At 36.7% G+C, this 14120-nt stretch overlaps 1 protein-coding gene across 23 annotated transcripts in view; it reads right to left on the reverse strand.

The window, feature by feature from the left end:
• The window catches only part of ROBO2 (roundabout guidance receptor 2), a 1095356-nt gene that overhangs the window by 152565 nt on the left and 928671 nt on the right, over nucleotides 1-14120 (reverse strand). For 17 of the 23 annotated variants that reach the window (XM_077342393.1, XM_077342394.1, XM_077342384.1 and 14 more), the window contains one exon: nucleotides 9619-9630. The exons of the other annotated variants lie outside the window; for them this stretch is intronic. In XM_077342393.1, the coding sequence (XP_077198508.1) occupies nucleotides 9619-9630 (12 nt within the window). The remainder of the gene's footprint in view (nucleotides 1-9618; nucleotides 9631-14120) is intronic. 23 annotated transcript variants of the gene reach the window in all.

The following is a 14120-nucleotide window of genomic DNA, read 5'->3' on the forward strand; positions in this document are numbered from 1 at the left end:
AGTGGACTAAGTGTGCGGATGTCAATCTAAAGATGACAAGTGAAAGTTCTAAAAGATAAACTGGAAGGCAAGTAGGGCAGAGTGCATGACAGAGTCAAGTACAGAACAGCAATTAAATTGAATGGACAAACATCCACTTCTATCTCTCTCTAAACCCAATCTCATGGTTCCACAATGAAACTGTATATACATTATCAAAAAGGATGACATTTATCATCCCTTGACATTATTCCAGTATAAAACTATAAAATAAAATACTTGGGGAGGGCTTTGTCCAGGGACATTTTGCACTTGGACTCTTTCTTCAATATTACAAAAACAGATATTTATTACGAGGCATATGCACATCAAGCAGTTCATTCCGTTTTTGAGTTTTATTTCATGCACTGAATATTTTAAGCATAAAAGAGGCTACTTAATGATTGACTTAAGGTCAGAAAAGAAGAACAAAAGCTGGACTCTAAATGGTTGATCCGATACATTGTATTCATTCTGCTGAGAGTCAATAGAAGTATGTTGCCTGCACAAAAATGTTCACCATGGAACCTGAAACAGCTGTTGAGAATAATGGTTTTACCAAGTTAAATTGTCCAATTATCTAAAAATCCGTCACACAGAAAAACAATATAAAAGAAACATTTGCAATGTTAGAACCAAACTCTTGGTTATCAAGCAATTACCATTCATTGTTTTTATTTCAATGTTAAATGGGTCACAGAAAACCGAATAGAAAGCATCAATATCAAGTCAAAGACAATGACTCTAAAAGAAAATATATTACATACAAGATTTTTTTTCCAAAAAAGAACAACAATTAAGACTAGAGGCCTTGGACACTTTTTTCCATGAAACACTGTTTTGAAGCAAAGTAAATATTGCACGTAATAAATTAGATTTGATTCCTGGCAAATTATGCTTTGATACAGCATTCAGAAAGAACTGGCTTCAATCAATGTCATGCCAAAGCTCTGTTATGCTAATAGCAGCTTGGGAGGGCGACTAAGAGGATATGGAAATGAGATGGTTGAACATGAATAGAAAGCACAGGCCAAGTATGAGGTGGGTTTTGAGATGAGCGGATGGGACCTTAAGGTTAATCACATCATGTTCAGGGTTGTTTTTACAGCAGAAGATTGTATTCTACAGAAGAATTAGAAGTGAGGCAGAAAGACAGGAGTTGTGAGCACTGATGTGTTACTCGAGATGATAACAGTGCCTCTGTCTCTCTAGATATCTTATTGTGCCTTAGTAAATAACTCAAAGGGATAGGAAATAAATAGATTTGAATCTTTGGTCTTATAAGAGAAACTTTTGTACTGCAAGGAATGTTGTAAAACATTTCAAATTAATTTGTCTAAACGTACTTGCAAAAAACTAGCATTACAACACTGAATTCCAATACAGTCTGAAGACTGTATGTTTTCAGTTCTTTGATGTAACTGTTTATGATAAAGCTCATATGCTGATAAGCATCAGCTGTTCAAAAAGCCGCAATGAATCACTGCAGCTCCTCCCACATTGAACTCATAAGGGAGTGAACATGAATAAGCTTGGTTCAAGTTACCAAAATAAAATATGTCACAGAAACCGATGTGTGTGTAATCTCCTAAAACTGATGAAATCATTTAGATTAGAGAAAATAAACAAATTAATTGAATGGAACCTTAACACTGTGTTCATGCTTTTAAAAATGATTTATAGTTTTTATAATATTTAACTGTCATTGTAATTATGATAAATACTGTGCTGACTGAAATCAAAGGAATTCTTATAATTCAGGAATTTAATATAAAGTTTCTCAGAAAACACCAGAATGAAAACATAAAAATTAAGAAGGCTAACCTTTCTAAAATGTAATTAAAATTCCTTTGGAAAGCTTATAGCTCAAAAATGGAAGCTCACTTGAGACTTTCATGATTTATTAACACAATGTTTACCTCAAAGGAAATGATGTATCAAATGTAATCTTTAATTCATGATGGGACTCATGTGCCTTCAGGCTGCAAGATCTAAAACAAATATGTCCGGGAAGTCCTATTTCAACTGTAGTTAATTTACTGTCTGCACAAGACCTGAACATTTAATTGTTTAAATCTTTTGGCTTTGAGATTGATCACCTTAGCAACTTACTTCGCTTCTATAAGTGACCTAGTAACACTGCAGTCCTGTCAGCCCTGTTTCTTGATCTGTGTATTTTGTTTTCAAACTTATCCACATCTCAAAGAAACACACAGAAAACTCAGAGAGACTAAGTGTTTAGTGTTCGGAAGACAAGAATGTAATTGTACCACTCTACAAAATAGCAGGAATTTATTGGCATTTTTAATTTTACACTTCCTCCAAGGAACTTAGATGGCATAAATCTTTCTCCAGCTTGGTGTAGTAGTTAAGAGTGGTAGCTTCTAATCTGGTGAGCCAGATTTGATTCCTCACACCTCCACATGCAGCCAGCGGGGTGACCGTGGACTCATCACAGCCCTGATAGTGCTGTTCTCACAGAAAGTAATATCAGAGGTCTCTCAGCCCCATCTACCTCACAGGGTTCCTGTTGTGGGAAGAGGAAGGGAAGGTGATTGAGACTCCTTCTAATAGAGAAAGATGGAGTATAAAAAACAAAAACAAATATTCTTTTGTCCTCCCTTTTCACCTTGATAGGCAGTTTAGACAAGGAGGCCTCAGGTGGGGGTCCATGGCCTTTCCTGTCCTGCCATAATGGACTCGGTCACGAAACTGGATACTTCCATTGTTCCCCCTCCCTATCGAGTGTGAGTGAGTTTTCTTGTGCTTTCTACACCTGGAAGAGGGCAGAACCTGCAGGGGTACTGCTGGCTTAAAACACCTACTGCCTCTCTCTCTCTCAGTTTTCCTTGATCCTGCCTGTTAACACTGTTATTGATGTCATTTCTGGGTATGGCAGGGAGGTATGGCTAGCTGACATCACTTCTGGGGCTCCTTGTAACCTGAAAAATTATTTCAGGGGCTCCTTTACAGTCAAAAGGGCTATAAATCTAAATAAATAAACATAATTTCACACACTTCTGTCAAAATGCAGCCTCAGCTGCACTACTGAATATGAATAAATATATATACTGAAAATATATACTTTTCAAATTCAAATATATCTTTATTGGCATTATTAACTGAACATAGATGCATAGAAATATGTGTAAAATGCTAAAACCATTCAAGCTAAAACTCAAATTTACTATTTTTTCATCTTTGAAAAAGGTTAAGTAGAGAAATCAGATGATGACTTTAGTTATCTGGGAATTCTGGTTGCTCAGTAGATATTGAAGCAGTGTCGTGGGATTATGAATGTCTACTTTCAATAGAGACTTTATAATGTAGTCTCTGAGGAGGTATGTCCACAGACTCTGGATGTTTTAATGTGTACTCCCAGCAAAGGGAACTGTTAAATACCGGCCCTTGGTTATGGCAGTTGGTGGTGAATTTAAACCTGCCAGCATAAAACTTCATTTCAGAGAAGGTGATGTTAATACAGAGAAATAGTCCAGAATCTTCCCAGCCAATAAATATATATTAAATATCGGAGAACATATTTTGCATGCTCCAGCTAATAAAGTTTGATAATTTATATTTAAGATTTGTTGTTTGTTATATCTAAGGTTTGTTGTAGACTTGTCTCTCTTCATAATTGCCCAAGTGTTCTAGGGAAAGGCCAATAGTTTTCAGTTTATTGATAATTATCTTAGGCCAAGAGGAGAGAAAATTGTCATCTAGCACAAAGTAAGTTAAACTTCCTGCTGGAGCTCTGAAAAAATATACTTGCAAACAGAAAAAAAAGGGGAGGGGATCTAACGTCCCACTGACTTCAGTGGAATTTAAGAAAACTGTACGTGGGATTTCAGCCTTTGCTAATTTCTTTTTTATATGTCTGAATGGAGAATCTATGAGTAGCGCTTCAAATAGGGAAGGAAATTAAAAAAAATAAATTGTAATTAAAAAAACAAGATAAAAGTGTAATAGAAATACAGAAGGGTTACTGAAAAGAAACTGAATTTATACATACAATTAATCAGAATTTGCTTTAGACCACATAATATATTAAACAAACAAGTAGGGGAAGAAATCTTAAAGGCTTTCCTTACTTTCCCTGTTCCTTTTCTACAATAGCCTTTCAGGTTATTGATTATTTCAGAAATAAATCTAAATGGATGACACAATCATTTTGAAAGTAAAATGTAAGTAATTAATATGGCTTACTTTGGTGTGTCCTTACTAAGCTGGGAATGATGTCTGAATAGCTTCAAATATGTCCCTTTGAAAATATGTGAAAGTGGTGTGCATATGCTTTTACTTCAAGCTACCAATTCTTTTACTTCATACTAGTGGATCTAGCAGAGAAATGTACCAGTTAGCAGAGATGACAAGAAATCATTAATAAGCAGCTTGACCTGTCCTGGCTACTGAGACAGCTAGACAGAGACTGGACTTATGGATGGACTGGACTTATGGACTAAGGTTATCTATTCTTCCTTTCTGCATGTGATTTCCACAATACACAATGCAGCTATTTTTGAAAATGTTCTTAGGTATACATTCTATTCTTGGACAAGATAATTACATGTGCAGTGGCATCACAAGTCCAGTTCTTATTGGATGAAACTGAGTATTAAATTGTTTTCAATGTTGTACCCAAACTACCATGAATGGCACAGGGATGGGATCAGTGGTAGAGCACTTGCTTGCATGCAGAATAGATTCAGTTAAAGGGATAAGGTATCAGTTGATGCAAAATATCTCCACCTGTGACCCTGGAAAGCTGTTGTCTGAGGAGATACAGTACATTACCTTGATATGCCAAAGTTCTTACTTAATGGAAGGTAGCTTCCTGTGTTCATGTGTGCACTGTTCAATATGTTTTAACAAAATCACTAAGCAGTGTAGGTGATGATGTCACAAGTATGTTCTCCTTTACATGACCTATGGAGACAGTTTAGCTGAACTGGTGTCTGGAAACAGGTAGGATGAGGATGAACAAACTACAACTTAATCCAGAAAAAATGAAGATGCTCCCAGATTGTCTAGAAAAACCTTCAATAACACAAATGTCATATCTAGTAGCACTGACAGCCAGTATGGGGTTAGGTTGAAAGATATGGTTGTAACTTTTAAGGGCCTAAATGGTTTGGGATTAAGGTACTTGACAGACTACCATGTTATATCTTCCACTTCATGAAAAGAAGGTGCATTATCTGGTCTGCTTATGGACCATTCTGATCCAAATACTGTGATGGATTCTGACAAGAACCTGGGAAGGCGCACACATGCACAGGACCATTGTTATTCCTGGCCGCTAAAATAATAGCAACAACTTTATTCTTGTAGCCCACCATTCCCTGTGAGGCCCAGGGCTGGTGACAAAAATCTTAAAAACAATTCTGTATTATGTAATGTTATATAGTCAAAATCAATCAATATATAAAATAATATAGCTTTTGAAACTTTAAAAACCGCTTATCTACATTTAAGATTCCTTAACTGTAGGGCCACATTAGGACTCCTTGTAATTATTATTATACTATTATTATTAGTTAATTTCTATCCAGCCCCTCCTGATTAAGTCAGCTCAAGGCGGGTTACAACAAGATAAAACAAACAATACAATCCAATAAAATCACTTTCAAATTAAAAAACCCCAGTATTCACAAGTTAACAATCCCACAGTTGGAAGATAAACACCCTTTCCCATCCCAGTCAAACATTTCACATTTCCAGCTGCATCCATCCACTGATGTCACTCAGGCCAAAATCTACCTCACCAGCAATACTGCTTAACAATAGGTGGGACCTCCAGTTTGTAAGTCCTGGGACACCCTCCCCCCCAGCCTCAACCAAATACCTGGTGGAAGAGCTCCTTCTAACAGGCTCTTAACTGTAGGACCACATTAGAATTACTTAGATATAGGACCACATTAATGAACTTTTGATGTCTATCATAAATCATTCATTAATTCAGGGCACCTTCCCTTGGACACTTAGGCTTATTATGCACGGCTGCTGAAATGGCGGCATGGAGAACGGGGAGGAGGAAGAAGCAAAGCAAACCGCTTATGCACGGGACGGAACGCAATGGCGGCAAAACCCAGAATATCTGATTATGCATGTGGTTTCTCCGGAGCCACTTCTGGTTGCGCCCTGGTCCCGGGAAGCTCCACCTTACACAAAGATACGGCTAATTATTGCCCAGTCTCTAGTCCAAAGCTGTTGAACTCATTTATTAGGAGGGCCAGATTTGACATAAATGCCACTTTGTTGGACCACCCTGTAAATACCATAAAATGTAATGGAGATAGAATCACAGAATCATAGAATCATAGAGTTGGAAGGGGCCATACAGGCCAACCCCCTGCTCAATGCAGGATCAGCCCAAAGCATCCAAGAAAAGTGTGTATCCAACCTTTGCTTGAAGACTGCCAGTGAGGGGGAGCTCACCACCTCCTTAGGCAGCCTATTCCACTGCTGAACTACTCTGACTATGAAATTTTTTTCCTGATATCTAGCCTATATCATTGTACTTGTAGTTTAAACCCATTACTGCGTGTCCTTTCCTCTGCAGCCAATGGGAACAGCATCCTGCCCTCCTCCAAATGACAACCTTTCAAATACATAAAGAGGCCTATCATATCCCCTCTCAACCTCCCTTTCTCCAGGCTGAACATTCCCATCTTCATAGGGCTTGGTCCCTTGGCCCCAGATCATCCTCATCGCTCTCCTCTGTACCCTTTCAATTTTATCTACGTCCTTCTTGAAATGAGGCCTCCAGAACTGCACACAGTACTCCAGGTTTGGTCTGACCAGTGCCGTATACAATGGGACTCTGACATCTTGTGTCATAGATATAAATGGCAGGATTAAAACATTTTAAATAGATAAGGGAAACAGTTCAGAATGAATCAAAGTAAAATTCAGATATATCATGGATGAACTGAAAGAAAATAAATTACCGGGGAACCCACAAAATTTCCAGTAAATGTATTTAATCAAATGCAACATTAGTTTTCCCCCTAAGGGATACCACAAAATGGGGGGTATCTTATATTTCCATACAAATTAGGTTTTTTTTTTTTTACATTATATAGCACTTTTAGGAAACAAGTAATCTAATCTTCCTTGCAAGTAAATAAGGTAGTTTTTCAGCAATCTACTAGAGGTTGGATGAACTGAAACATGAACATTGTCCTCACCTACTCTTGAGACTGTTGTGGTACTTGGGGACGTTTCCATCTGGCAACCCTTCCTATTGCCCTGTCACGGTAAACTGGCCTATTGCATTTTGTTTTATGTATATGAGAGAATGACTTGTTTGTTATATAATTGTTATATAAGGTGAGCAGAGGCATATGCTTTCCTTTAAGAGAGTCAGCTTGCTGTAGTGAACTGCATTATTTGTCATCCTCTAGCTGTAATACTGGACACTAGCTGTAATACTAGATACTTTTGCAGTATCAATTAGGTAACAAAATGGAAGGATTTGCAAATCTGCTGCCATACAGGGCTGGTAGACAGAATCTGGCATGACAGGCCAAAAATTATGCAGGTTAGGGAGTCAAACAAACATAATGTGCCAATATCATTCAGAGGGTAGGTAATGAATCCTGGAGTAACATTTCAGTCAGTGATGTGTATTCCAGTATACATTCTGGTTACTGTTTAGAGAACTTGTTCCTTGAAAGCCTTTCTTCCTAATGAGGACTAAAATCAGTTTATATTGTTTTTCTTTCCTCCGTTTTTCCTCTATATTTAAAAAAATCTACCATTATCTGCACAATAAATGTATGTAAGGAACTGTTCTTGGTGTGTCTTTGAAATTTGGTTTTGGGGAACATCAAGACATATGGAACAGATAACTTTCTATAGTGCTGTAATTTTTTTTGGGGGGGGGGCAATCTTTCAGCGACCAGTATTTATTGAATTTTCCTATAGAGTACGGCTTCAACTGCCATGGCTTTCCTCTTCCCACTGTTGAGGCTCAGACAGAAGTATGTGCCTCGTCTTCACATGCATTGACAAACTTTTGTTCTCAGGGGGGATTTAAACCCATGTAATTTTTTTTTTACTGATTTCAGATTTTTCTGTAAAGCACAAGTCTGAAGAAAATCTCCTTTGTCTCATCATGGGCCAGTTCACAGATTTAAGTATCTGCATGTCTTCCCACACTTGAGAATTACATATATCGTTCACTATATTTGAAAAAATGTTCTATCATTTATACTCTGAATACCAGACAGAGCAACTGGATATGTACACTCTTGGAAGACTAATCCATTAAACATTTTATTATATGTTAGAAATATTTCACAGCCTCCACATAACATTATGAGTTAAATAAATTTTCCCTAATAAACCATCACTTGTGTTTAGAACAAATGCTTTACACTGCATTAGTGCACCACAGCAAAAATAACTTTGGTTAAAATAACTTGTTCATCTGGAAAACTCATCTGATATATGCAATAACAGGAATAAATGGTCTAAATAGGAATAAATACCCTGCTTCCAGAACCCATCTGCTGTTAACTCCTGTAGGAAATCTTTTCAAAAGCTTAAAATAAAAAAGAACAGCTATTTTAGAGATGAGCAATACAGTTACTACTCATAATGTTTTGATTTGCTAATGGGAATCTGGTACAGATCTGTTATATTCACCAGCTGCCATCCACCTCAGGCAGAACTGAGCTTGCCTTTGCATATGTACAATCCATACCATATGCTATAAATGCCTGCTCTGACCAAAGTAAAAAAGAGGCAGAAATAATTCAAGCTTACATTTTCACACTTGTTTATAAAATTGATGTGACAGATACAGATAAAAGCATAAGTATAACACTATCACTATCATGATCCTTAGTACCACAGAAAGCTGCAGGTTTTTTATATGGGAAATATCACACTTAAAATGTTTTGACTATTTCTCTTGAAATGCTTAATATAAAGATATTAATTTCAAAATCTTTTGCTGGTTGAGATTCAGCCCCATTAGAAATCAATTCTATAAAGTTAAACATCACATATGGTCATACAAAAGTTGCTGTTCCATTGATATTGTACCAAACATCACATGCTAAGCACTGGAGGTAAACTAAGAACCACTTGCAAATTTTCAGACCATATTCTAAAATAAGGACAACAATAACTTGGGACCTTAATTATTATTGGCTCCTAAATCCTAATTGTATATTTTTTTGTAGTGATAACAAAATGTATTGCTCTGCCTCTCTCAAACTTTCATACCTTTTATAAAATAAAAAAATGATATTCAAGCTATGATATTCAAAGCCTACTGATGTCATTGGTTGTTCTTTTCAATGAACAAACTCTAAAATAAGCACAATTGTGGTGCATTATTCCATAATTTCAAATATATGCCGTTGAAGTTCAGCCTCATTTATCAAAATGGCTTGAAATAATCATCAGAATATTCCCAAAATAACTATTTTTAATGTCCCATTGTTTACTTATAGAAAGCTCATAACGTACCAGCACCAATGATCACTAGTAGTCAATTGTTACTGAAAAACAGTTCTAAGGAGTTACAAAAATGAAAGATGAACTGTATGAAGACATGCTAAAATGGATAGAATGATGGTTACTTACCAACAGGGCGAGCTGAAGACATTACAATGGTGTGGTGAGAATATAAAGAAATTAAAAGGGAAAAAAAGAAATTGTCAGAAGGCTTGATGTGTAATGTTATGCTTCACTGTGGATACTCAGTTGAATACTACGTTAACATGTCAGTCTGAAGCAGATGCTTGTTTCCATTATATAATAAAATCAGAGTCCAGTAGCACCTTTAAGACCAACAAAGATTTATTCAAGGTGTGAGCTTTCGAGTGCAAGCATCCTTCCTCAGACTATGATCTTCTTACATGACAGGGAATATATAGCAAAAATCAATTCTGTTACATCTGTGTCACAACCAAATATGTAACAGAATTGATTTTTGCTATATATTCCCTGTCATGTAAGAAGATCACTGTCTAACGAAGGGTGCTTGCACTCGAAAGCTCACGCCTTGAATAAATCTTTGTTAGTCTTAAAGGTGCTACTGGACGCTGATTTTATTGTGCTATTTCAGACCAACATAGCTACTCATTTGAATCTATCCATTATATAAGATGGACTTATTGGAATTACAGTTGTTGAAAGCAAAGTCCTGAACAGCAGTTTAAAAAGTTGCCCCATCCAATCAACTGAACAACATTTTTGAGAGATTCATGTCCCATCATCAAATGCCACTGCTACTTGATTGAAGTAAGTAGTTTCACATTAGGATAAACTTCTAAAACTTCATGAATACATCATCTAGCATTACAGGCTGGCAAATGTCAATCCCATAAAATCAATGCATTGCTGTCTAACTTAAATACCAACTGAGTTTTACTGGGACCATATGGATTGCAGTTCAGGTTAGAGAAATGCTCAAGGCCCTATTTTTCCTCATCCAGTTATAGACACAACAGCTCATAGCACACTCGTTCCTCATCACTGACAGTACTGATGAAAATTACAAGGACCATCCAATGACCATAGGGATTTACAACAAGAATGTCCCAAAGTGTTGCTTAGATAACTTCTACTTTCTCTTAAAAATGTGCAATGATCAACAGGTTATTTTTATCTTAGACCGATACTGAGATTGAAGGCAGTTTTCCTGCAACAAGATGATTTCATTCTGGCAGCAGTCTTTCATTATGTTAGAATTGTTGAGTTGGGAGCTAAGGGCTGTCAACCCTGCTTTGATTCAACATCTGTTATGGAAGAACTCAAGGGTAAATAGTAAATTTACAGTAGGTCAAGCATGGGAAAAATGAAGCAAGCCAAATTTTAGTAGCAGAATTTGTAAACAGAACCACTGCATTGTTTCAATTTAATTTTGTTAAATTTGGAGGCCGGTATTTTCTTCTTTTATCCAACACCATATATTGTGACACTTATCTATTACCTCGTTTCCAGACAATATAAATTCTTCTTGCTGTAATTATTTTTTTTGACTGGTGTGCTATCCTTTTCAGTATAATCCAGTTACAAGCTTTAGATTATAGTACCTACTGCTGCAGACTACAACGAAGTAACTACTGTTGTTATTTATTATTAGTTATTAACCTGTTTCTTATTTTAAGTTTTAGAAGGAACTTTTCTGCTACTAAAATACCTTTTAAAACAACAATTATTGCCATATGAGCAATGGTTAAAAATCACATTAAGATGTTGTTTTGAAAATTGATGATGAAGGAGAAGAGTTGGTTCTTATATGCCGCTTTTCTCTATCTGAAGGAGGCTCAAAGCGGCTTACAGTCGCCTTCCACTTCCTCTTCCCACAACAGACACCCTGTGAGGTGGGTGAGGCTGAGCCAGTTCTGATATCACTGCTCGGTCAGAACAGTTTTATCAGTGCTGTGGCGAGCCCAAGGTCATCCAGCTGGTTGCATGTGGGGGAACACAGAATCGAACCCGGCATGCCAGATAAAAAGTCCACACTCCTAACCACTACACCAAACTGGCTCTCTTCATTATGGGATTACATCCAAAATAATTCTAAAAGAATCATAATTCTAAATTATCCTTTCTCCGTTTGAACACACATCTTAATATTTCATGAATGTTATCTTGCAAATAAAACATACTGGTGTTGTCCATTTTAATATCCCATATTTATTATATATTCATGACATTTATTTACCTCCGTTCCCAGCCCTTCTGGCTAATATCTAGGATAATCTGCATCATGGTGTTAATTAATGCTTTGGTGTTAATTATTGCTATTTTTCAATTTGAAGTTATTCAAATAAATTCAGCTGGATATTTCTCCCTTCAAAAAATGAATTCACATGGTCAACGGCAGGAAAAGTAAAGATGAAGTTCTAGCTGGCTTATCTTGGTTTGCTAAACTCTTAATTGCAAAAACCTCAAGTGGTTGTATATTCCTATTACCAAGAAGTCTACAAATGAATACACATCCTAATTCTATTCATGTCTGCAAGGAAGATTTATGGATTTAGTTCAAAACAATATCCATAGGATCTCAGCCTTCATGGCACAGGCAGTATAGTGAACATGAAACACACATATAAAAACAGTAACAGAAGTTAATAAGGATATGACAAAAATGAAAAAAGTTATCTTTTAAAAATTATATCTAGAATTATTGCTGAAAAAACTGTTATGGCCTTTATCTCCTCTTAACCTCAAGGGGACAAAGGAAGAAATGTTATCTTTGCGCATATCCTTAGGCTACAATAAATTACTTAAAAACTTTTCTCAGGCTTAGCCTTCATGGTAAATTTGTTTTGAATTGAGAGGGTTCTGATGCCTGAAGAAAGAATCAGCAAGTTAATACCAGGGTTTATCCTACACTTCCCAATAGTTTGTGAAGAAATGGAATTGTGCATGAAGTTTAGGAATTAATAAAGCCAGGGATCCTTTTTCATTTTTTCCTTTAGGGATGCATGGAAGGAGTTTGTCACATTACTGTGTGTTTAAGAGAATGGAAGTAAGTAAGCCAAGATATCATATTTGTGCATCATATGAAACAATAGCCAAATTAACTGAGATTAATAAACAATCTGCATATTTTTGTTTGAAATCCTGGTTTGAGGTATCTGAATTAATAATAGTTAAAAGCATGGGCTCCTACTTCCAACTACAGATTTAATTTAACCATGGTTTTGCACTATGTCTGAACCAAGTAAAATTTTTGAAAATATTTTCATATCACAGGTTATTTACAGGACAAAATACCCAATCTGATAGCAGCAAATAAAAAGCAATGCCTTGTATCTGCGGGAAAATTTCTGCTTTAGGAAACATATCTTGTTTTAGCTATGGATTTCCTTTGGATGTTGCGAGTTGACTCTAGCCTTTCCACATTTAGACCTTCCTCCCTTATTTCCCAGGCTAAAATTCACAACTTGCTTTTCTGTACTGAGTCCAATTGAGGCAGCCTTCCATCATGCTTTACTCCCTTCCTCTCTTCAAAAAATTTGTTTTTTGTAAAATGGTGCTTCTTGCACCTTTGTTTTCATTGTACCCCTTATTTCCACCATTCTGCGCCGTTGATCACCTCTCTGCTTGTCCTGAATGTGTTTTTAAAAAACCCTGAGTTAGTAACCCTTTAAAAAAAAACTCAGTTAAAAAAAAAAATTACATTTGGAACACTTTTAGGGAAAGGTGATAAAAAAGGCAGATTCTTGAGAATGGAGGCAGGAGGGGGAGGGATGATGGCGACAAGGAAATGGGCATTTCCCAAAACCTCAAAAGAGGCATGGGGAAAACCAAAGTGCACACATTTCTACGTTAGGCATCCCTGAATTAGACCCCGTTAATCCCCACTTTAAAAAATGAAAACTGGTTTTCTGTACATTCCTTTGCTGTGGTGCAAGTGAGGTACAATTTGGGCCTGCACGTGAAGAGGCGAATTTCAGTGTGGAAATGGACAAAAAACTTGACCCTTTAAAAATGCAAACTGAATGTTATCCCTAGTGCAGAAACAGTCCGGTGCTGACAGACCCTCTCCTACAATAATTAACTCCACCAAAATAGCAGTTTTATTCATTATTAGCTAAGGTAGGGAACATTTAATGGCAATGTAAAAAGTTTAGGGGAAAGTCTTAGTTTTTTAAAATCGTCAATCACTGTGAGAAAACAAGGCCTATACTACAATTCAGTGATAGTACTAGAGCCACCCTCTATGCATGCTTCCCCTCTAGAAGATGATTTTGGGGTTTTTTAGGTGCTGGAGTTTTTTTCCACTGCAGCATCTTGGTTTTATGGGGTTATTTGTATTGTATTGTTGTTTTAAACTGATTTTAGGGGTTGTATGGTTTTTATCTGTATGTTGTAACCCGCCTCGAGCCTTCAGGGGGTGACGGGTAATAAATAAAATAGTAATAACAATAATAATAAAAGGTAGTGGTTAGGAGCACCGTCTTCTAATTTGGTGAACCTGATTTGATTCTTCACTCCCTCACATGCAGCCAGCTGGGGGACCTTTGGCACACCACAGCACTGATAAAGCTGTTCTGACTGAGCAGTAATATCAGGGCTCTCTCAACCTCACCTACCTCACATGGTGTCTGTTGTGGAGAGACAAAAGG

The sequence above is a fragment of the Paroedura picta genome, chromosome 6 (genome assembly GCF_049243985.1).
Source record: "Paroedura picta isolate Pp20150507F chromosome 6, Ppicta_v3.0, whole genome shotgun sequence".
Taxonomy (NCBI): Eukaryota; Metazoa; Chordata; class Lepidosauria; order Squamata; family Gekkonidae; genus Paroedura; species Paroedura picta.